General features: G+C 31.5%; 2 protein-coding genes across 2 annotated transcripts; both read right to left on the bottom strand.

Moving 5' to 3' along the window:
- Positions 1–2,339: 2,339 nt before the first annotated feature.
- LOC139497515 (uncharacterized) lies at positions 2,340–3,697 on the bottom strand (the record flags this gene model as incomplete). Its single annotated transcript, XM_071285742.1, has 1 exon — positions 2,340–3,697. A coding segment is annotated over one exon (924 nt), but the record flags the coding sequence as incomplete, so codon positions are not given.
- LOC139497516 (uncharacterized) lies at positions 2,415–2,732 on the bottom strand. The gene has a single exon (XM_071285743.1). The coding sequence runs from the start codon at positions 2,730–2,732 to the stop codon at positions 2,415–2,417; it is 318 nt and encodes a 105-aa protein (XP_071141844.1).
- Positions 3,698–27,135: the final 23,438 nt, after the last annotated feature.

Here is a 27,135-nt window from a genome sequence, read left to right as displayed (position 1 = left end):
ATTTCTTTTCCATTTCCATTGTAATTGTTTTTGAAGACCTTCCAGGTAGGTTTGTATACATGTATGTGTTTAATTTTTATTCTGTATATATAAAAAAGAAGATGTGGTATGATTGCCAATGAAACAACTATCCACAAAAGACCAAAATGACACAGACATTAACAGCTATAGGTCACCGTACGGCCTTCAACAATGAGCAAAGCCCATACTGCATAGTCAGCTATAATAGGCCCCGATTAGACAATGTAAAACAATTGAAACGAGAAAACTAACGGCCTTATTTATGTAAAAAAATGAACGAACAACAAATATGTAACACATAAACAAACGACAACCACTGAATTACAGGCTCCTGACTTGGGACAGGCACATACATAAATAATGTGGCGGGGTTAAACATGTTAGCGGGATCCCAACTCTAAACTAATTTTCAAAATGCTATATACTACATGTATACTTAAAATTGAATGTTTACTACATGTAAACTTAAAATTGAATGTATACTACATGTAAACTTAAAAGTGAATGTATACTACATGTATATATATGTAGGACTCTAAAGTGCGATGGTCTACACTAAAGTACGATGTTGTCTCACGCTAAAGTGCGATAATTGTTTGTTTGCTAAAGTACGATGGTATATCACGCTAAAGTGCGATGGATCAATATGATAAGGTCGACGGTTTAAAACATTAAAATACATGGATTTAAAAAAAAGCTGGTCTATTTGCAAAAGCTAGAATGCTAAGGTGTAACATATGTAATAGGATTCATGATTTATCGGTAAGCTTAAGTGATAGTTTCTAAAATTTATTTTGAAGACCGACCACATTGTCGGAATACATTAAGTAACATTTATTTGTACAAGGTGTTTTATTCTTAAATACGAGAAAAAGTCAATATTCGTCAAGCTTTCTCTTTTCCGTAAAAAAGACATGTTATATTTTCCTCCACTGTACAAACTATGTTTTAGCCGACAATTTATAATTTACGCTGAAAAACATGAACCTTTATTTTACTGACGTTACTTTTTAATAAAATCGAAAATATTTTTAAGGGGACCGCAATGTAAACTGAATTGTAAACAATAATTTCAGTGTATCCGTGTGCTGGCAATAGAAGCAGGATCTACGATACCTATATGCGTATACTATTTTCAACCTATTTAGGATCTATAAAGTAAAATGGTTGATTGCAGGACACAAGTCCTTCTTCCAGCATCCGAAATAAATCAACACAGTTGCTTCAGCCGACGAAGCACGGTTAGGTCTGAAATTAAAACATGGACATTTGGTTTAAAAGTTGTGAATCAAATGTTCTTAATTTATGTTCCGGCATATACATTTTTGGTTTGTATAAACGACTGTTAACGTCATAATCCAAGTACAATTCTCTCGTCTATACTTTCGCGGACCATCGCACTTTAGCTTATGGAGGAATCGTGCTTTAGCGTAGACCATCGCACTTTAGCGTGACCATCGTACTTTAGCGTCCCCATCGCACTTTAGAGTCCTACATATATATTTATATAAATATTATTTTAAATGAAGTGAACCTTTTCAAAAACATTAGCCAATATATTGGTGATTAAAACATAAATAAATTAAACTTTTGGTGCACTTGGATATGGTCCATAAACATATAGATTAATTAAGTTTTTGGTGAACTTGGATATGCTGAATTTAACCTTATATTTTGATTTTGGATATTGGACCATAATAGGTATAACTTAAAAAAAATCATTTTTTTCTTTGCCTACATTTATTTTGTGGAAGAAACCTATGCTGTGTCACATATTTAATCATCATAATACAAATTTAGAGCAGTATTTAGTTTGAAGGAAGTGTCCATACTTGCCACGAACTGTTCAATGAGAGTTCGACCTCTGTAATTGCACACACAGTACATTATATTACTTTGGTTACAATCTTTAAAAAAAAACTTGACTAGCTAATTAGAATTATTTGTCAGTAATTATTGTTACTTTTGTTCCATTTCTCAGGTGGGAAATTTACCATTAAAGCAGACTACACAATAACAAACCCTGAATGCTGGTAGAATAGATGTGAAGGATTACTTCCCTTTTCCTATTTTGTAAAAATTTCTAGATCCAACCCTTCGTCTCTCAGACCTTTGAAGATTTTATACAAACATTTTCATTACCTTTAAAGATTATATTTGATGTATTCTGACAGATGCCTTAAAGCTTAAATGAGGGTGGCAGGACCCTTTTCGGGTCGTCGGGATCGGGAGTTTTTAATCTTGGGATTTTGGGATTCACCCTTTCTAGATCCGGGATTTCTTTTTTTTTCTCGAATTTCGGGATGTCAGGATTTAATTTTTTTTAAATCCAGGACCTCGGTATTTCATGTTTTCAAGTCCGGGATATCGGGATCAGGACCCTCGGACCCCCTCTAATATAGTTTGACACAGTGTATCTTAGCCTTCTTACTTTTATCTGTTGCCCTTGTATTACACCCAATCCATAAAACATCAGTTTTGTCAATATCAAGACTTAAAGGGAATTCTATTCCTAAGATTTTGACTTCCTTACATACAATAACCTCACCATGCTGATTTAGTACATGTATAGCATGATTCAAACAATCACAAACTAAAATCATATCTGTAGAGGATATTGACACATCTCTTGGGTAAAAATTGACAGGATTAGAATTTATACTTTTACAACCAGTATAGGTCCAATGGAGTTGTGCCCCGTAATCTAACATTACTACTCTACCATATGTGTCATCGTTTATAATATCTACAACTAATATCTTGCTTTTGAAAGTATTGATTTTTTTCTTGGGAAAGTTAACAATTTATGATTGTCCTTATCATGTTCAATAGTGTGTTGTATGTCACCCTTCTGGTTCATAACCACAAGTCTTCGGATACTGTCCTTTGATGGGCGTATAAATACTACTGCAAAAGATTCCATCAGCCCAACTATTATCCTTTTATCTTTATCTACATGAACGCATGAGGATTTTAATGGAGAAAAGTCCTTAAATCTCTTAAATTTATTGTCTTTAGTATATAGTTTTATATCACTTTCCTCAGTTGATACAAGTAGTTCTCCATCTTGTGTCCATGTCATATCATTCACTTTTATTTGAATTTCTTGCTCTACCTTAATTTCATGATTTTCAAATTTTACTTTCTGTAATTTTTCACTAGAACTGCTTCCTATAAATGCAGCATTGTCACTACAGGACAGAATTGTTGTTGCACCTGTATTATTAATTTGGAAAGTGTCTATGAGTTCCAAATCTGGAACCATATAAAGATCGCCTAGCATTGACTGACTTTCTGTTTTGGATTGGACATTTCTAGGAATAAATTTTGTTTTATTTGGTTTAATTTTTGTAACTGCAGAATTCTTCAACGACAGTGACTTATCTAAGTTTTTATTTGTATAGAAAATTTCTTCAACATAATGAGACTGTAGGGTTTGGTTTATGCTGTTCTTCATGGTTTCCAATTCCTCCTCGTTCTTTGTTATGGCCGAAAGTTCTGTTTTGATAACATTTTGTGTTGGTTTCCATTTTGCATCGAGTTCTTGTAAGAGGTCAATAGCATGTTTTGTAATAGCTTCTTTCATTTCTTTTTCAGTTTGTAGAATTATCTTCCTAGTTTTAAGAAAATTTGTATTACTATCTATAAGCACTTTTTGCAGTTTATCCTTTTCATATCAGAGGAACTGAAGATTAGATGAAAATTTTTTAATGAGTTCCTTCATTTCCAAAATTATTTCATCATGCCTTTCATCTAGAGATATATAGTCATGCATTTTATGAGTCTCGGTTAAACATTTGGAACAAGCAGGCTGACTGCATTCATTACAATAAACAAAACATTTTCGTTTACTATGATTTGTACACACTAAGTTTTCGAGATCAACTTTACGCACTGAAGAACTGAAATTCTCTTTTTTAATATCTTTTATATTTATAATTTCATGTTCCATAGAATCCTTACTTTTACGGTGTATTTTCGAACAGCACAGTTGACATAATAATAATTCACAGTTGATACACTTCCATTTAATCTCTGGTGATTCTTCACATAACTGACAGACACTACGAGACTGTGCCATTCTAATATAATGAGAAAAAGCCATTTTTGTAATATGTTAATACACCACTTATATTGTCCAGATAAAATCAGTTGCTTTTGAAATAACAGTGTTTATGCATGTACCGTTGTTGTAGTATATTTTTTTTCTGATAAAATCAAGATAATTAGATCATATGATACATTGTCAAACAAACACCAGATAAAGTGTTAAATATGAAATCAAACAGATGACAGTAAGTGGGACGAGAACTTTGATATCTGATAATAAACTTATTAATATACATGTGATGGACTGTGAAACTCAGATCAGGAGATTGGGAAATTTCGGTCAGGAGATTAGGACTCAGATCAGGAGGATTTTTATCGACAGAATTTTTGGAAAATACTGTTTACTGATGTAATGCAAAACTACTACATTTACAAGTCAACATTTTTCAGTTAAATAAAAACTGCTGCAGACATGTGTATTGTGCAGATTTAATGGCACCCAACATTGAGGGGCCTGATGGGAGGATCTAATCACGATTCACAGAAATTAAATTTCATGATCACAGATCACGAAAATATATATATAAAAAAAAATCTGTAGAAAAACCGATCACGATAGCGGAAATGCGCTGATCATGAAGAAGGAACATATCCCATCAGGCATCTAAACATTGCTGAAATTAAATTTGATTTATTTCAACAGATTTATTATAGTGAAAATGCTATTATGGTCTACTTTAAAAAAAAAAAAAAAAAAAAAAAAGATAAATCCTTCCTTTCAGTTAAAAATTGTTCATGTTTTCCCTCAAAAAACTTAAGAGCTCAATATGATTTTCTTGGTTTCAGTAAATCCTCATCCCCTTAAAAAAAATCTGTTATAGGTTTAAAAAAAAAAAAAAAAAGCTTTTTTAGCTGGAGTTAAAAAGATATTGAAAAAAAAATCCAAATATGTTAAAATTTTAATGAATACATTACATTGTTAATTGGAAAAGTAAATAACAGTCTATAAATGCCTTTTTTCTAATTAAAGATAAAAATTTAAGGCAATGGCGTATATGACAACAAAGACCATAGTATGATCAGTAAGTGTGAGGTCATAATTGAGGACAATGATGTGGTAGGAAACCAGAGGAGTGTAATACAACATGTTCAACTAGACAGAAACCCCTCTGTAAAGGTAGGTTACTACAGTAACTTTATCTGTAGCAGAATTTGTCTATCGTTAGCTTATATAATAAAGGGACTGTATGAGGGAATGAAAGAATATTTCATTTGTGAAACCATAAATAACTTGCTAATTGGCAATACATAAACAAGTATATACAATGTGACAAAATAACAGATAGCGGAGAAAATAACACTATGTAATAAATAATGGTACAATTAATTCGCAATACATGATCTAATTTTCCTGCAATTAACATATTCTTAAAAATAGAATGGAAAAAATATTGAACTCCAAGGGAAATTCAAAATGAAAAGTGCTTTATAAAATGATAAAATCAAAAGCTCAAACACATCAAACTAATGGAAAACAACTGTCATATTTCTGACTTGGTACAGTCATTTCCTTATGTAGGAAATGGTGGATTAAACCTGGTTTTATAGCTGGTTAAACCTCTCACTAGTAGGATAGTTGCATAGAATTCCATTATATTGATAAGATGTGATATGAGTGCCAATGAGACAACTCTTCATTCAAGTCTCAATGTGTAAAAAGTAAACAAATAAAGGTCAAAGTACAGACTTAAACACGTAAACTGTGGCTCACACCTTAGGACATACATGATCAGTACAAAACAATTCAAACAGGAAACCAAAGGTCTAGTCTGTAAAAAAAAAACGACGATTAGAAGATAAATATTTATGAACCACACCAACAAACAACAACCACTGAACAACAGGCTCCAAATGATGCAGATTTATATCTTTTAACAGAAGTCAACATTCACCCATATATGAAACATTAGTGACAATAGAGACAATACAACATAGAAAAACATGATATAACATATCAATGTTAATCTTATGGTTTAATGCATTTATATATATATAAATAAGATACTTTTAAAAAATATGCATTTCAGGTTGTAAAAAACAGAATTCATTCCAAATCAGACAAAACCATTATCATGACAACCATTTCTGAAGGTCAAATCCATGACAACACACTGTTTAAAGGACAAAGAGATCCACTTCAGTGTTCATAAAATTGCAAGTGTACTGTGAAAAATAATGAAAACGTAGACTTGGATATAAAAACCAATGCCAGGTATGATATTGTTAGTAGGTATATAAACTGAAAGAGTGCTTGAAAAAAATGTGGAAATAAAAAGAATCTGTAAATAAAACCAGTGAAACTACATATAGTTTCAGTATTTGAACTTATCTTAAATTTTGCTTTGATTTTTTTCATTTCACGCTCCTCAAGTTAAATGGGATTTTCTTTATAGAATTGAAAGAAAATGTATGACGTCATGAGCCCACTTCATTGACATTGACTAGGAAAACAGAATATCGATGGTCTTTCAAACTAGAGGATGTCTATCTACATCTCATCTCAGGGCTGTTAAGGAATCGTAGTTGAGAAACACCACGGATAATCTATTTATCGCTCTTTTCCTAGGCAATCTTAAATTTATCTAAATTAAGTGAGAACAAATACATCCCCCAAAAATATCCCACTTTGCAGCATGAGATTCTAAAGGTTATCTTAGTTCTCCCCTTGAAATTTTGTTCAGAGAAAAAAAAGTTGGAGATGAAATTGACTGAAAAACTATAATTGACCAACTTTGCTTTTAAAATTGATATTTTTTACCTGTTTTTTCAGTGATGACTTAAATAAAAGCAAACATGGCAAAGACTTTAGTCTTCTGAAGGACACCCCAGCTAGACCTCACATAGAGGCTCCTCCCACCATTACCAGGCCACCGGCCAATCAAATAACAACTGTAACCAGGGTAACCACACCATCAGACAATCAGTGTCAAGATGGAAGTAAACTGTGTATAATATCATGAATAATATGAATTTTGAATTTGTAAAAACGTATTTGATTGGTTAAAAGTTTGATATTTTGAGTTGAGGATGTAACAGAATATTTGATTGGTTCAAAATTCAAAGATTCATAAGCAAAAAAGATGACTATCTTATATAAATGTTGGCATTTCATTCTCATCATGTTCCACCTCTGGGGTCTCATCATGTACATGGACTTTCTTTATTCACAACTCAAGTCTTACATCAATTCTGAAATATCAAATGAAGATGTTTACCAACTTATAGTGGATTCATTATTTTTCATTCGTGGCAATGTATATTTTTAATAGATTTGTTGTTTTGCTTACTGTTTCTGTTAATTAGCATGTCCAAATTTGCATTTAACAAATTGTTTTCCTTCACTTTATTGTAATATTAGCTTATAGTTTATCTCCCTTAAATACTTTTATTACTAGGTAATAAAATGTGTTGAGTTAATAAGGCAAACTGTATTAGTTTTGGAGCAAAATATTTTTACACCATAAAAATACACAATTGTAAAAAGTTGAAATGTTAGTAAAATCCTTATTTCTTGTTATCTAATAGTCGACATTTATAAATGCTAGTCTTTTTAAAATTAATTTTTATTATGCATTCATATAAATTATATTAAAAGATGCTGACTTCTAAAGTGTATTGATGTATTTCTTAATAGAAGTCTATAATACTTCAGTCTTTAAATTATCAGTCAGAGAGCTGACCACTGCTTTGACCCATTTTTAAAAGCAGTATAAGATATTTTGTACCTCATTGAACAAAGTTTCTTATAGTATAATGTTTTTGACCTGTCCGTCCATCAGTATGTCCATCAGTCTGTTCGTCCGATGACTTTTGTAGGAGTTATAAGTTTTTGAACTTAGGAATCTGGGGAGATTTTGTTTGCCCAATGAAAATGTGGTAAAAAGGGGGGGGGGGGGGGTCGTAATGTATGGGAGATTGCTCACAAAGGTTCTTTAAAAAAAAAATATGAATCTCTTTTTCGTATCAAACATATAGGAAAAAAATAACTTACTGTGTGAAAAAGATATGAGAAATAACAAATTTTGGTAAATAATTTGAACAGTATATTTAAGATGCTTGTTCGTGGAAAAAATGAAGAAATATTTAGCTGGGGAAATGCCAGCAGACTTCAGGCTGTTGTAAAGAGTGTCCATACAAAACATGCATGAAGTTTTTATCACACTGGACAATGTGTATTGAAAATATTTAGAAGATCTCATATTGTTTCTCTGCTCAGAAATGTCTTAAAATTGACGAAAGTTGTTACCTTTGACCATTCCTACTGTGATGTAATTAAATAGTCCCATATATATGTAAATAGTTTTGTATTAAGTAGATTTTTTTTATTTGCACTTGTTATATTTTTGAGCAATTTACATTTATCATGATATTTATTTGTATAAACTTTATTTCTACACTTGTTATATCCAGCATGCATAACTCTTTAACTTGTTTTTTGTTGTTCAAAGTATTAACTTTATGGGAAAAAAATAGTATATGTATATAACAAGAATTATTACTGTAATAATTAGCTGATATAGTTTTCATATAAAAGTAGATATAAAAATATAAAATTCATATTTGAAGTCAGATATTGTAGAAAGCTGTTTGACAATGAATACTACACTTTGATTTAAACAATTTTCAATTTATTGATATTTCATATATCTCTCATTGAAACAAAGACCATTGTATCAATAGTAAAAATCTGTCTGACAAGTAATACTACATTTTGTCTGAAAAAAAGTATCTCTGTATTGAAATTATAATTCTTATATTTTTATTAGGCTATTTTCGGTCATATTGCTCTTCAATTGTTTCGGTTCTTATAAATCCTTGGCTTTCAAATATTTAGCTTTGAACGTTCCCGATGAAGGTAAATCTAGAAAAGCGCTTCGGACGCCTGAAATTTATATAACATGTTGTTTTCATTTTTACATCTCTCATTGGAATAAAGATAACGAAAAAAATTTCAAGGTTTTAGAAATTTTTAATAAAAAAAAAACTGACTAGTAAATACTTACAACTTTTTATGAAAGAAAATATTGAAATCAATATATATTTTTTCTCACTTTTGTGAAATAAAAATTTCAACAACCCAAAAGATCTTAATTAATCTGTCTTTTCAGTATACTCCTAGGAGAAAGATACCATTTATTTTAAGATAGAAATTTTGGGACTTGATAATTGGAATTATTTTAGGAAATTACTTAATCAAATGTCTTGAGAATGCATGTTTCAACTGTCAAAAACCTATGTCCTTAAATTTTAGAACTTTTTGTCTGTATTAAGATAGAAAACAATTAAGTTATTTCAATTCTATTCTAAGGCATTATCTAATAAAGTATGATGTAGTCATGTCAGCCCCTTTATTCACATCCTGATGAATATGAGAAGATGACTACAATGATATGTATTATCAAACATAAACAGTAAGCATGGTTCTCACTAAGGATTTTTAAAGTCAACTCCAGGGACTCATGATTTTTTGCCATGGTGAGTCCAACGGTGAGAAGATGAAACTTTATTGCTATATAATTTATTATTTCGGTCTCCATAAAAGAGCATGCAACTGACATCAAATTTAGATTATTTTCAAACATTTGATATAAAATAATAATATATGTGCTCAGTTGATACAACAGTTTACCACCTTGATGCATCTTTGGACTCACCAGTTTAGAAAATATTGAGTCCAGACATATTTTGACCTTAGTGAGAACCTTGCAGTAAAGAAGAAAGATATAATTTCGAAATGACTTTACTTACCTATATTAATTCTTATTAACATTGTGTATGTTATGTAATAAGTCGTTGATGCTTTGTTGTTAAATTAAAATAGAAAACAAAATGTTTAATTTCGAATATTTGGTGTATGTCCAAAGGCCTGCTATAGCTTATTTCCATCATTTAGCCTCCAAATGGGTTATCTGCATACCTTTTCAAATTTATGTTTGCTGGATAATTTAACGGATTTTAGAATATGTGACTCTTGCAAAATACAACAGTTTTTAAAATATGTGATCCTTGCAAAATAAAACAGTTTTGGAATATGCGACCCTTTCAAAATATGGTTTATTAGACCAGAGTGATATAATACCATTACATTACACATTTAACAGAAGCAGCAGTAGCTTATTGATGTTTAAAAAAAACGAGGCGAAAAAGACAAAGCCAACATTTAAAACTGGTAGTTGAAGCAAACTGACAAAGTTTAGAATATCATAAATACAAATCAAGGTAGGAATCAAAAGAACTGAGGGGATTGAATGAACTCCACAAGAAGCTAGAATTGAATAGAAAAACAACTGTCATATTCTTGACTTGGTACAGGCATTTCCTTATGTAGAAAATTGTGGATTAAACCTGTTTTTTTAAGGCTAGCTAAACCTCTGAATCGTATGACATTCGCTTAAAATTCCATTATATTGACAACAATGTGTAAATAAAAAAACCAGACATAATAGATAAAAATGTCAAAAATATGGGTACAGCTGACACCATTGTGTTACAATTTTAATCACTATAACACAAACAAATATGTCAACTAAGAAAAACAAAATGGTTTATAAACAAGGAACATAATAAAAAATGAAAGACAAGAACACAAAAACATGACCTCAGCACTTTGAACAATTATTGTCTGTGATGTGTTTAATAATCATAATTATAATGTATTGTCTGTATTTTTAACTTGATTGCTGTGCTTGTAATGAGCCTTATGATAAGGAAAATAAAAACATTCTATTCTATTCTATTCTATAATAAGACCATTGAACCGCAACTTATATGAATTAACGTCATGGTGATAAATCTTTTGTTGCATATTCAGGCCATGTATTTCCAGTAACGTTCTATAGGTAATCCCAAAATGGTTCCGTGGGTATTTTTTTAACTACCAATTAAAATATAATGTTTTTCTTTAAACATGCCCAATTTAATACATATAATTTGATGTTATAAATATGTTAAAAGGGGAATTCAAGTGGAACGTTTCTATACCATAATATTGTTGTTCTAAAACTCAAGAGTTGTTAACCTTGTAAAACTATATCAAAGTTTTCAACCTGATTAAACATAATTTGGAAAAAACATTAAAACTAAGTATTCGTCATGATATGAATTAGAACAAATGATGATAAGAACATTTGAAAATAACAGATGACGTTCCAATAGCAAATAAAAAAAAACGATGAATAATTGAACAATACAGACTACTAAAGCCATTGACCTCGAATAATAAAGAAAATCACCAATAAAAATATGATGTCAAAATAAAGCCATAACAAAACAAAACGTAAAAGATACCATGCATCAAACGAACAATAAAATGTACATCTATTAATATAAACTACATGTACTGTGATTATAATTAATTTCTTTTACAGAATAACTCTTTTTTTTCGCTAAACAACTGAAATCGACATTTCAAAAGTTTTACAGACATCACCACGAAATAACCGATACGATTTTTTTGTGTTTCAACTCCCTACATGCATGTTTTCTCGGTGTTCAATCTTTTGATATACGAATACACGTGAGTATGGAACGCCACAACTGCCTTATGATAAGAATAACCACATAATAAAGGGTTAAAGATATATCACGAAGCAAATTTTCTATACTATAAAGACATTTGACTATAATACTCTGTCAATTCGCTATATCACTAAGATACATTTATATACTATAAAGACATTTTACTATAATACACTGTCAATTCGCTGTATCAGTAAGATACATTTACATACTATAAAGATACTTTGATATAACATAGAGCTACCTTTTCATACTATTCTGTCATTTCAATGTGTTATGAAGATAATATTTCATACTATGAAGACATCTGGCTATAGCATGGAGCTACGTTTTCATACTGATTTGTCAATTTACTAAACTATTATGTGATATTGCTATGGCATAAAGATACATTTTATACTACAAAGACATCTTAATATAACAATAAGCAACGATTTCACACTAAGTTGTCACCTCAGTATATTATAACGATACATTTCTTTACTATACAATCATCTCGATATAACATAAAACAATTTTGTCATCCTATTATGTCATATAACTATCTTATAAAGACATATTTTATCACCAAGCTCACAATTCTTATATCACGAGGTGTCATCTATATGCCAATAGACTACAAGTGATTACACTACAAGAACATTTCATCATACCATAATACCAATGAACCATACAATAAGACTATTTCATTATACCATAAGACAAATCTATAAATAGCGGCGAAAATTCCCCTCAAATTCATCAGCAACATCGATTGTAATAATAGATAAAGACCGTGAAGGAAATCTTTTTTGCGGACCTTAAGGAATCGCTTTCAAGATGAATGAATTAATCAACTCTAATGTTGCATTTGCCCTCAGCTACGTAGAGTTGAAAAGACTTGGTGTCGACAAGATAGGCGACACATACAGATTGGTACCCCTAAAAATAAACAAGCAAAAACTAAATAACATAAAAGACAAAACCAAAAAGATGGCCTTTATTCTTTTCGCCAAATTTAAAACGTAATGATCTGTAAAATGAAGTTAACAAATCTATGCTAATAGTTGATAAATCTTTACTTATTTATATAACTTTTACGAATTTAATCTTAACTTATCTATATAATTTTTACGAATTTATCTAGCGTTTTACATAGACATCTTCGGGTCAAAGGGGCCCGGGAGGGGGTGGATTTCAACACTCAATTGATAGAGGGAGCCGTTGGGTTTCCGGTACCCTACTCTTTTCGTATCATTAATATTCTACAAATGCACAACATTTAAAATTTGCGTATGTGAAAGTGTGACCTTTTTCCATTTTGGTTTGGTTTCATGATGTGTGTTGAAAAATTTACTACCAAAGTGACGAAGAAGGAAAATTTATGGACAGAAACACAGCCATGACCACCCCGACTTTTGGCTGTAAAAAAATACCGTTTTTTTTACATTGTTGTATTTAACAAGTAAAGGGATTTCTTTTTTATTCTTATCATATATTTCTGATATTGTTTTTTACCAATTCACATAAGAATTAGCAGAAAAATGGACATATTCAAGCAGCACACCCAATAACCTAGTATATAGTAAGTCTACCCCCCCCCCCACCTTGAGATGACGACATGCTGAAAACATTGATGTTTTGAAATATCATTCCGTACCCAAACTGAACAGTAACCTCCGTACCAACATCAGGCAGATACGATACTATTGGGTGACAATAAAGTGAGAAACGAAATAGAAACGAATGAATTAACCGAAATAAAGAATTCAAAATGAACACTAATCAAATGTATTATAATAACATCGATGCGAAATATATATACTATATCCCGTTGAATTTCAAGTCTTAGACTGGATTGTTAATTGGAGAAAAAAGGATGAGAGTGATGAACAAGTGTTTATCGTCCAGTAACAAATATTACATTCATATCGGGACAGGAGAAAGTTATGGTGGTTTGAATATCGGCATATTTTAAACAAGAAATACATGCTGAATATGTGCATAGGTAGTAGATTATGTCAGAAATATATGATATGATACAACAATGTTCCCATTACTTGTTAAATAAAAACGCCCGGTTTTTTGTTCACAGACGAAAGACTGGGTTTTCATGGCTGTGTTTCTATCCACAAATTTTCCCTCTTCAACACTTTGGTACTCAATTTCTTAACACACCAGATGAATCCAAACCATGCATAATAGAAAAAAGTTACACTGTCACAAACGCAATTTTTTAAAAGTTATACATTTTTAAAATCTTAATTATACGAACTATATTTATTTATTTATATATTTTATTTTCAATAAATAATGATACTTAATGTACGGTGCATCATAATATAAAAAAAGAAGATGTGGTATGATTGCCAATGAAACAGCTGTCCATAAGAGACCAAAATGACACAGAACTTAACAACTATAGGTCACCGTGCGGTCTTCAACAATGAACAAAGCCCATACCGCATAGTCAGCTATAAAAGGCACCGAAATGAAAATGTAAAACAATTCAAACGAGAAAACTAACGGCCTTATTTATATATATAAAAAAAAACGAACGAAAAAAAAATATGTAACACATAAACAAACGACAACCACTGAATTACAGGCTTCTGACATGGGACAGGCACATACATACATAATGTGGCGGGTTTAAACATGTTAGCGGAATCCAAACCCTCACACTAACATGGGACAGTGGTATAACAGTGCAACATATGAACGAACTATACAAATCAGTTGACAAAGGCTTAACTCATCAGATGCACAAAAATACAAGTGGACGTGGCCGGGTACTTGTACATCCCAACATCAAAAAGACACTAGGAACAGATCTGAGAGTACTCACAGTTATCTGACAGCTAGTGCTGGTTCAAAGCCACTAACAACTAATAAAAAGATCATGCATCTAAGACTAGATCATAAGCCTATTTGGCTTGCTGAAAATTACTTGTATATAGGAATGTAATTGTTTGTTATAATTCAGGTTGCACTTAAATTTTAAAATATTCATTCATTCTTATACGAAAGGTTAGCATACAAGACCCAAAGATGTGTATATGTAAACCGCTAGATAAGTTCGTAAAATGTAGATAGAAAAATAAAGATTTATCGACTTTCAGCATAGATTTGTTAACTTCATTTTATAGATCATTATGATTTTAACATTAATGTCAGTTCAAACATTCGTCGATCTGGACTATCTTTCAGCTTTAAGTTAATAAATATATTCAAGAATACGGTTAAATTATAATGGGTACGGGGAAAGTTGGTACGGGATACGGGTTACACATTTTCCATCGTACCGGTATGTATACCTGTCAAAATGATTTGCAAATACGTGGTTTATGTAAACTATCTAAAAATACAAAATTCTTTAATGGTGATCAAAATTTGGCGAAAAGAATATAGGCTATCTTTTTGTTTTCGTCTTTTATGTTGTTTAGTTTGTGCTTGTTTATTTTTTGGAAGTACCAATCTGTATGTGTCGCCTATCTAGTCGAAACTAAGTCTTTTCAACTCCGCATTGCTGAGGGCAAATGCAACATAAGAGTCAATAAATTCATTCATCTTGAAAGCGATTCCCTGAGGTCCGCCAAAAAGATTTCCTTCACGGCCTTTTTTTTTTTTTTATTACAATCGATGTTGCTGATGAATTTCGCGGGGAATTTTCGCCGCTATTTATAGCTTTGTCTTATGGTACGATGAAATAGTCTTATGGTACGATGAAATAGTCTTATGGTATGATGAAATTATCTTATAGTGTAATCAAATAGTCTACTGGTATATAGATGACACCCCGTGATATAAGAATTGTTAGCTTGATATTGAAATATGTCTTTATAAGATAGTTATGAGAAAGTTGCTTAATGTTATATTAAGATGTCTTTATAGTATGAAATGTATCTGTATGCCATTGCAATATCACATAATAGTTTCGCAAATTGACAAATCAGTATGAAAATGTAGCCCCACGCTATATCAAGATGTCTTCATAGTATGAAATATTATCTTCATAACAAACTGAAATGACGAAATAGTTTGAAAAGGTAGCTCCATGTTATATCAAAGTGTTTTTTAGTATATAAATGTATCTTAGTGATATAGCGAATTGATAGAGTATTATTGTCAAATGTCTTTATAGTATATAAATGTATCTTAGTGATATAGCGAATTGATAGAGTATTATAGTCAAATGTCTTTATAAAATATAAATGTATCTTAGTGATATAGCGAATTGACAGAGTATTATAGTCAAATGTCTTTATAGTATATAAATGTATCTTAGTGATATAACTAATTGACAGAGTGTTATATTCAAATGTCTTTATAGTATATAAATGTATCTCAGTGATATAACGAATGGACTGAGTATTATAATAAAATGTCTTTATAGTATATAAATGTATCTTAGTGTTTTAACGAATTAACAGAGTATTATAGTCAAATGTCTTTATAGTATAGAACACTTGCTTCATGATATAACTCTAACCTTAATGACATGAATATTCTTATCATAAGGCAGCTGTGGCGTTCCATACGAGTGGTCTTTAAATATAGCGATTATATCTTATTCCCGATTGTGTCATTTTGAATGAGTGCGGATTTACATGAGGGGTGATAGAAGGCAACGTTTACCCCGCCGATGCACCCAGTCTTATATAGAAATGAGAAGATGTGGTATGAGTGCCAACTCTCCATCCAAGTCACAATGTGTAAAAAGTTAACAACTATAGGCCAAAGTACGGCCTTCAACACGGAGTCTTGGCTCACACCGAACAACACGCTATTAAGGGCCACAAAAAGACTAGTGTAAAACAGTTCAAACAGGAAAACCAACGGTCTAATATATATAAAAAACGAGAAATGAGTAACATTCGTGAAACCACATCAACAAAGACAACCACTGAACAACAGGTTTCTGGCTTAGGACAGGTGCAAACAAATGCAGCGGGTTTAAACGTTTTAACAGGCGCCAATCTTCACCCTACCCTCCTTTTTTTTAGAGTATCCCTCAGGTTTTGATTAGTATCTTCTTAATTGATTATGAGATTTTAACATCAGTAACTTACTGTTGCTTCGAATTTACCATCACAAGCAACATACCAATAATATTCAAATAACTATATGCATTTATGATGCCTAGAATGATAATCATTTGGATTTTCCATTCGTTTGATGTATTGAGCTTTTGGATTTTCGATTTGAATTTTCCTCGGAGTTCGGTATTTTGTTATTTTACTTCTTTTGAAATGTTTGTAAATGTTCAATTCTTATTTCAAACAAAATTCCCATATTTTCACATACATTTTACACCATGCTGCTTCTTTGAAGATGATTTTGGCATCCAAAATGAAAACTTTCCATTTATATGTAGCAACATTTCAACAGCCTACTAAGGGATTATATGTGATAAAGTAGAAGTCACCATTTCGCGTGATAAACGATTGCCATCACTGTTTTTTTTTAACCGTTATAGAATATTTGTGTCATAGATGTCCACGAATATGTTCAAATAATAGTTGTAACCACAATCCCGTCCCGTTTTTCTCGATTGTGATATCACCGAATTAGACTTACCAACTTATTTTTACTGACCATGGGCAACAAAACGGGTGCTACTAGCAAGTTGGGGGTCGATTAGTTTAAAAAGTTATTAATTAAAATACAATTACTTTGCAAATTTAATTTGATCGATTACATTACATTACGCATACATTCAAATGTATTCTCTTTACTTTTGATTACTTATGTATTGTGATATTAAAGAATTTTTTTTAATCATTTCATTCTAACATTAATATGATTTTTCAGTGAAAATTGTGTTGTTAATATCCTTAATACTTACATCTCACCAACAAGCATTGTAACATTTGTATTGTTTATCGCAGTGTATATTTTCAATTAGCAAACAAAACCTGAACAAAAAGTGACTTATTAAGGTTCACCCTAACAAATTGACAAAAATGGTTGTTTTACATGTCGAAAATTACTCTGAATACAAACAAGCAGGTGCAGTTGGAACAAAGTCAGGAATATGACAGTTGTTTTCCATTCGTTTGATTTGTCTGAGCTTTTGATTTTGCCATTTGATAAGGTACTTTCCGATTTGAATTATCCTTTGAGTGCGGTATTTTTGTTATTTTACTTTTTGAAAAATGTTAAAGTCAGGAATGTGACAGTTGTTATCCATTCGTTTGATGTGTTTGGACTTTTGATTTTGCCTTTTGATTTTTGATTTTCCTTTTTGAATTTTCCTCGGAGTTCAGTATTTTTGTGTTTTTACTTTCTACACCGACAACATACGTTAAAGTTAAACCCCATAAAAAAATATATATATATTGGATTTTGATACTGAAATCAAATCTTACAGATGCCCCTCTCGAAGGTTACAGTTGTATTAGTGTATTGATTGATATGGACAAGAGCACATTTTTTTATAAATTGCGAAAAAAGGATTTGGTACTAAATTCCATTATTTTGTAAGGGGGTTTATTTATGTTGCATGTAGTTCTAAGTGGAAATTGGACAGTAAACAGGACCAACTGTAATTCTTGTGTTTGTTTATTCTACAATTTTCTGCAGTGTTGAAAATAAATGCCCTTCAAAATCAAATACAAAAAAAACCCAAGTGGATACCTTAACACTTTACCATCTGTACATGTATGTCTGTGCTCAGAGTAATTTTCAAGGTATAACAACAGCCACATTTGTTTTAATGAACCATAATGCTCAATAAGCTTTATCGACTGTTGGCACATTTTCATATTCCTTTAGATATGTTAATCACTACTTCAAAATGACAAACGATAGGTAAGCTTAGTGTATCAATTGCAACTATCAACACATTTATAGAATAGTTCATTATTACATCAGTGGATTTCACCTGTTTTTCGCGTTGTAATTGGTTGTAATGAAGAATGAATAACTACAGATAACGTGTGATAACATTGCAAAAGTTAATTGATTAAGCTGTTAACGATTCCTCAATGCCATGCCTCTTTCGGAACAAGAGTTGTTCCTCACCCTTTCAGAGCATCTGAAATAACACATAGGTTTGTTTTAAAATGGTTGGTGTTGCTTTTGCTTTAAGTTAGATTTTAGTGTTGTTATTGAGGTTTTTTTTCAGTTTTCAACTTCTGTGTTGTCTCTAACGGTAATATCGGTTTATCCTTTATCCTCGAGAACCTTGTTTTCATTTCAAACTTTCACATTTGGTCGAGTTTTAGGGTAAGAGAATATTTATGTACCGATTACTTTTGTCTTTGGTGATATGTAAGGGTTAGTTAAGGTACATCATAAGATTGTGTATCAGTATATATGACTCATCAACGTATTTCAAGAGTAACTAGACGGTCTCACTGGTTAAGTAGAGTGTAATGTCCATTCCAGAGCACCGGATATCACCCTAATTTTAAGAGTGCAATAAAATGAGTGTTTTTATTAACTAATGTTAAAATTTCATTAGGTCTTTTCAACTGAAAATTTTCAGCCGCAAGGCGAACGCTGACAAAATGTTTAATTTCCTTATCAAAAAGTAAAATAACAAAATACCGAACCCGAGGAAAATAATTCAAAACAGAATGTCCCTAATCAAATGTCAAAATCAAATAGTCAAGCACATCAAACGAGTGGATAACAACTGTCATATTCCTGACTTGGTACAAGCATATTCTAATGTAGAAATGGTTATACTGTTAAACTTTGTTCTCTAGCTGGAATGGTTATTCGACGAAAAAATAATGCTACATCTTTTAGGACCCAGAAAATTTAATCGTGAAATGTTTTCCAAAACGCTGATGAAAAATGCTTTCATAATGAAATATAATTTGTTCAGTACATAAAAAAAAACACGACGAAATATGGTAACGTATTTATTTTAAAATACATATACATCTTACGTAGTTTATAAAAAAAAACATGTTTAAAGATATCGGCAAACAAGTTTTCACTTCTTGTTGTCACAAGGATTAAAACGATAACGAAAATACAATCTCTAAAACAATTATCGACTTTTGGCTAACACTTTTTGTCCTTTTTTCTATAAGATCTTCATTTCTTAAATAAGTTTTTTATTTTCAAACATTTAAGGTCGTAACAGATATAAAATAAAATTAATTGCAGTTTTGTTTTCAATGTTCATGTTTTTTAAATAAACGGATTAATAGAAAGTTAAATTGAAAGTAAAAAAAAAATGTAATGTACATCATGATTACAATCCATTTTTTGATACAAAATTCTTCGCTGATTCTATTGATTAAGTTTACAACCAATCAAAAACGTTTATATTTGGTATTAAATTCAAAACATTTTCTCGTTTTTTCATATGAAATTGTACAAAGGAAGAATGATGTATTTTTGTTGTTTATTTAACCTTTTTATTCTAATATTCCAATCGGACATACATGGATATAAACTTTTTAAACAGGTGGCTTGGAACTCATCTTTAGACATTAAAATGAACATGCCAGTTCCAATTAAATCCTTGTTGGTTTGTACTGTGCACTGTAAATTATTTCCAGAATGTTCAATGCTAGCATTTAACGAGAGTTTAAACCAATGCATGGTGGAAACTAACACTCCTCATCGTACTTTGACTGCAGGGTGGAACCTCTACATGGCTTTAGGTAAATATATTTCTTCACTAACGTCACCCATTTTTGTTTGTTGATGTGTTTGTTTGAGTTTTATTTGGAAAAGGGGGGGGGGGTTCAAAAACAGATAAAAGAACAAGCTTGACTTCATGTGTACAGTTTCAACTGTGGTATTTAAAATATTTCTTTCTCTTACATCACATTTAAGTAACAAATGCACAAAATGACATACTTAGAATGTTTATATGTGTCATGCAATATTTAATCATGTAGGAGAGTTTTTATTGTTAACATAGTTTTTCATACATTTTGTTTGTAGTGGATACATAATTAGCCTTATGCTATTCTATGTTGACGATATCAGTACCACCTTTCACAGTTATATTTGGAATTCTGATTTGAAAAAAAAATAATAGTTTACATTTATTCAATAATATGCTTGTTTTATATGCCGTATTTTTGCGCCTGTTTTAAGTCAGGAGCCTTTGGCCTTTGTTAGTGTTGTATGTTTTTTTTGATTAAATTTTATTTACATGTTTTGGAGTATGACGTCCATTTTCACTTAACATTTTTATTTAGGGGCCAGCTGAGGCCCACCTCCGGGTGCGGGATTTTCTGGCTGCGTTGAAGACCAATTGATGGCCTTCGGCTGTTATCTGCTTTTTGGTCGGGTTGTTATCTCTCTGACATATTCTCCATTTCCATTCTCAATTTTATTGTTATTGGTATTATCAATTTGTTAAATAACCTCAACTGCAGATCTGCTATTATTTGTTTACAAATTTAATTAACTTTCATTGGTGTGCAAAAAGATCTTTACTTGTGTAGAAATCTGAGTCGATCGAATCGTTTCTATATGTTATCTTAACACTTGTTGTGTCTGTTGATCCTCTCCGCTACTTATTTAATTTTGATCTATACACATGACTGTTATGCTTCAGTCAATCCAACTTGAAAAATTATAAAAAAAAGTCTTCATTAATGAGTTCGTTTGTCTGTCGGTTTTTTTCATTGCCATTTGTGTCAATTTTAAATATAAATTTCAAGTAAGGGTGACTTGATCTCATAAATTCGTTCTGTTTTTTTACATATACCAAAAGGAGTTTATGCTGTGTGTTCAGCTGTAGTCAAAATTATTCGAGGCTGTTAAGAATATATACACATGGTTTACCATCTATTTGTGGACGGTCTCAATAGCAAACAGATGTTAAAAAAATGTAAACACCTTATCAGGTGTTTTGATTTTTTTGTAAAATAACAGTCAAAACAGTTTTATAGTACAATTGAGTTTCATTTAAAAAAAAATCTTGAAGACTAAATATAGTTCAAATCATTTTGACAATCAAATGACCTGGTTGTGTTTTACTTTATTTTTTCAGGATGTCCTGACGAATGGGAGCCCGGTCCATACAATACTTCATGTTATTTTTTTAGTATAGAAAAACAAAATTGGGACCATGCACAGGTATTTATGTTGTTGGTTTTTTTTAGATAAGTTTACTTAAATATATATATCAATGGCTGCAACTAAAGAGCTTTAGAAACCTAACATTGCCAAGATGCATGCCACGTACTGCTTAGGCAATCTATACATAGGGTATAAAAACCTACTGAGTAATTTACAGTTATTTAGATCCCCATTGTAGCGGAATTATAACACATACATACAGAAACTGTTAAAGTAGGCTATCATCTATAATTTTCGGCAGTGACAGGAAAGCCTTTGTTTCCGATTAGCTCTACCTAAACTATTACCGTGACATGATCTATACTATTAAACGAGAAGACCTCATTTTGTGTGTCGCTTCTCTTCCTTCCACGATAGATTAATCATCATGCCTCTGTGTTTTATAGGTAATATGCATAATCCCATTTGTCATCCATACTTATGATTTTTCAGATTAAGTTATTTTGGGAGAAAAACAACAAAAAAGGAGTCCGGATATTGATTCCGTCATCAGACTGACTTTAAGTCATATATAAGACTTCCGGTTTGAAACATGCACACGTGCAACCAATCGTATGATAGATAACACAAATGAAAAATAAATAAGCCGATCAGAGCGTTCTCCATATCATGGTGTTTAGATCGCAAGAACCACAACTATTATACATCCTTAGAGGGGACAATTATTTTTCGCGTTTATCTACATGTAAACTACGATTAAACCAGTCTTTTATACTATATATAGAGACTCTCTGCATTCTGTCTACTATTTTCTATGAAATGTTTACTATTTAATAGTTCATACCAGTTGCATATATATATCAAAATAAGTAAAACATGTGGAAACAAGAATGTGTCCACAGTACACGGATGCAACATCGCCACTATATTTACAAAGTTTCGAGTCGATTGGACTTCAACTTCATCAAAAACTACCTTGACCAAAAACTTAAACCTGCAGCGGGACAGACGGACGGACGATCGAACGAACGAACGAATTAGAGGGAGGCAGGACCTTTTACGGAACGCCGGGATCGGATGTTTTAAGTTCGGGATTCGGGGATTGATCCTTACGGGATCCGGGAACATATTTTTCAATTTCGGATTTCGGGATATGAATTTCTTTAAATTCTGCATTCTCGGGATTTCATGTTTTTAAGCCCGGGATTTCGGGATCAGGACCAATCCTACCAACCCCTCAAATTAGCCTTAATCGGCCTTAGTCATTTATACAAGATTCATATCCAACCAATGGCATGTTAATAATGCCCTCAAAAGAAAAGGCACTAAAAATTGTCCTAGAAGCATATTTTATTATACTAATAATGGTCTGTATATAAGCAGTTATATTTATTTCATGTTTGAAGCGGTGCAAATTTTTACCAAAAGATGCATTGTAGCAAAGGAGAAGAATAATTGAGGCCAGAAACACGAATATAATTGAATTTAACAGAAAGGAAACAAATATCGGACTTTGGAAAAAGGCAGAGGGCTTTTGATACCTTTTATGAAATTCTCCATACATAATATCTTTTACAAAAAAACATCCAGCAACAGCTCACAAGGTGTATATGCCCGCGATTTCGCGGGTGTGTTCTAGTTTGCCGTGGGTTCTTTTCCTAGAATCAACTCTTCCTTTAGCACAAACTTACAACTTCGCGTCAATCAAATTGCTTAAAGTTGCCTTTTAAGTTTCATACCACATACCTTTTTCGTTTAAAAAGTAATATATCTATGCATGAATGACCACAATGGTATGATTTCATTGTATCGTTATCAAGATATAAAAAAGTGCCATTGGCTATTTTAGAATAAGATTGTGTGTTTCAAATTTAAAACAAAACATGATTGTAATAAGTTTTCAAATTAATTTTAATGTATCATGTAATTTAATTCTTTGTTTTAGAAAAATCTAATTTTGAAAAGACAAGTTTCTATTATTTAAATTAAGAATACACACTATGGATCTTAATACCTTGCTTAGAGTACAATGCAATCGTATGATTGTGGTATTTCCCATCTGATGTGGTTCATAAGCGTTTTTCGTTTCTCGTATTTTATATATATTTGACCGATGGTTTTCCTGATTAAATGGTTTGACACGAGTTATTTTTGGGGGCCCTTTATAGCTTGCTGTTCGGTGTGAGCCAAGGTTCCGTGTTGAAGACCGTACTTTGACCTATAATGGTTTACTTTTACAAATTGTGGCTTGGATGGAGAGTTGTTTCATTGGCACTCATACAACATCTTCTTATATCTAGTTACATTGTACACAAAAATGTATCTACTGCAAAGCCTTTTGAATGGAAATTCAAGCCACTTGATGATGCCGATCATTATTTAACCTTCTTACAGATCATGATCTCTGTTATCTTGGATTGAAAAACCGTAATTGTTTGAAAGGAATTTGACACTAATATATTTATTCTGATAAAGCTTTTAGTTTTTAGTTTTAAAATAAAACATTAAAAATAAACCTGCAATTTAATTATTGATCTATTGCTAGTTCTTTTTTGATACCTACCTGCTAGACTATCTTTAGGCCACATTTATCTATATTATCAAATTTAACATACGCAAATTTTACTGTGAAATTTTAAAATGTTTCATTTTTTTTCTCATGTAAAACGCACATTCGTTGCATTTCAAATATATACGTCTGTTTTATCAATACATTTTGTCATTTTACCATGTAAAAAAGAAGACATCGCATTATCTTAATATACTTACTTACACCAATGGCTACCACGTTTCATTCTGAAGTTAAGGGCTTTTTGAAATCACATATTTTTGTTTATGTGAGATTGACCTATAAACTGTTCAGTTCCCAAGTCGTGTTTGCTGCATTAATAAACTCGTGATATAGAAAATCACTGTCGGAAATTGATCAAAATAACAGCAATGATACTAGTGAGTAAATTTACAAAACATAACACTTAGATAATGAACTTCGTTTTACAAACACATGTGAAACAAGAAGTTGGCCAAAATCAATAGACCAATTAAGGTGGTACCTAACACTACAGGGAGATAACTCTGTAAAATCAGCAAAATGTTTTAACTTTGGTGTGTTGTTAAGAGAATATTAAGCTTCTCAATGATCAAAATAAGTGTTTCTCAAACTGCTATATAACCAGTGTAATTTTTCTGATAAAACGGTTGGTTCAAGTTTTTTGAAATTTTTCTATTTTATACCTTTCAATTGTTGTCAATATAATGGAATTTAATGCGACTGTCATACTATGAGAGGTTAAGCTAGCTATAAACCGAGGTTCAATTCACCATTTTCTACATAAGAAAATGCCTGTACTAATTCAGGAATAAAACAGATGTTATCCATTCGTTTAATGTGTTTGAGCCTTTGATTATGCAATTTGATTAGGGACTTTCCGTTTTAAGTTTTCCTCGGTGTACGGTACTTTTGCTGTTTTACTTTTGTCCATGGACTAACATTTACAAAAATGTCGCGGAAATGGACTCACAAAATTATATTTAATTGTTTCCTTTGTGTACTTAATTTTGTAAATTTTGAAAAGACCAATCTTCTTATTTCTGCATTAATGGAATTAGTGAAAACACTTACCTTATTATTTTTAAATTTTATTTGCCTTCTTAAAGTCTCTTACTTAAAAAAAAATTAAAAAAGGGAAACTCCATAACCACTTACTAAATCAAACGATATCAATCAAAGGAACAAATGAAAAACAACTGCCACATTCCTGACATTTTCCGTTACCTATACTCCCCACTTCATGACTGTTGTTTATAGTTTGGCTATATGACAAAATTGGGTGAGAAACCTAAACAGATATAAGAGGGAAACGTGGTAATCCAAAAATTAATGCTATAGAAAATCATTTTTTCGTTAAACATTTTAATTTCAACAAATCAAGGCTTTTCCTTTGTATCTGCAATATGTTTTTCCACATGAGTACATGATTTACACCCATTTGAACAATATATTTCACCTTTTTATATCGACAATTTTTCCGTTATGAAAGATTTCTTTTGCTTTCTCATTTAGTTGTTACCGACCTTTTCAGGCAGCTTGCCGAGACATGGGAGCAGAGCTTGTTACTATTAATTCAGAGGATGAAAACAACTATATTATAGACAAGGCCAAGATCATGGATTCAGGTAACACCACTACAATACTGTAAATTCAGAAATTATTGCGTTCATTTATTATTGCGATTTTGTCATTTTAAATTAAATGCGATTTTAATTATTACGATTTTGAGAAAAGTCATGCTTAATTCAGTTAAGATATTACAAAATGCGAGTTTTAATTATTGCGTTTACAACTCTGTCGCATTATTCGCAATAATAAAAACCTCGCAATAATTTCTGAATTTACAGTATTATGAGAGTTTTGATTTGGGGTCCTTTATTCATTTTTCGTCATTGTTTAGACCAATTTTCTCTATTTTTTTTATTTATTTTGCTCATTATTTTCAATTATTTATATTTCAGCACACCATTATTCCCCCTTCTAAATGTGTTTGTCTATTTTTCTGTATTCTAATTTTTTTTCTTTTTATTCTGCACTTATTGTCCATTATCATCTATATAGTAAACCCCATCCAGACCCCACTTACTGCTCATTATCATCTATATAGTGAACCCAATCCAGACCCACTTACTGCTCTTTATAATCTATATAGTAAACCCCATCCAGACCCGACTGACTGCCCATTACCATCTATATAGTAAATTCCACCCAGACCCCACTTACTGCCCATTATCATCTATATAGTAAACCCCATCCAGACCCACTTACTGCTCATTATCATCTATATAGTAAACCCAATCCAGACCCCACTTACTGCCCATTATCATCTATATAGTAAAACCCCTCCAGACCCTACTTACTGCCCATTATCATCTATATAGTAAACCCCATCTAGATCCTACTTACTGCTCATTATCATCTATATAGTAAACCCCATCCAGACCCTACTTACTGCCCATTATCATCTATATAGTAAACCCCATCTAGATCCTACTTACTGCCCATTATCATCTATATAGTAAACCCCATCCAGACCCTACTTACTGCCCATTATCATCTATATAGTAAGCCCCATCCAGACCCCACTTACTGCCCATTATCATCTATATAGTAAATCCCATCCAGACCCCACTTACTGCCCATTATCATCTATATAGTAAATCCCATCCAGACCCCACTTATTGCCCATTTTCAGGTAAACTAATGAATGAGTTATGGATTTCTCCTAGACGAAATTTAAAGGTCCCAGTGAATAACTACACAGAGAACAATAACCATTGTATTTATACAATGGGAAAAAAGAACTGACAAAAGTTTAAATAGGAGAAGAATCTGTGGAAAAGTTTCATTTGGTTCGTAATAAATATACTTGTCAATCTATATTCAACGATGAAGTTATTTTGGTTTTTTGTTTATATCAGAAAAAACTAGACTTAAAACGACAACAAAAAATC

Source organism: Mytilus edulis, chromosome 12 (assembly GCF_963676685.1).
Source record: "Mytilus edulis chromosome 12, xbMytEdul2.2, whole genome shotgun sequence".
Taxonomy (NCBI): Eukaryota; Metazoa; Mollusca; class Bivalvia; order Mytilida; family Mytilidae; genus Mytilus; species Mytilus edulis.
Note: the sequence above shows the minus strand (reverse complement) of the source record. Positions and strands in the feature narration are given on the sequence as shown.

What these genes read in the sequence shown, in the direction of transcription:
- LOC139497516 (XM_071285743.1), bottom strand. Translation starts at nt 2,732, where the DNA reads ATGTTAGATTACGGGGCACAACTCCATTGGACCTATACTGGTTGTAAA.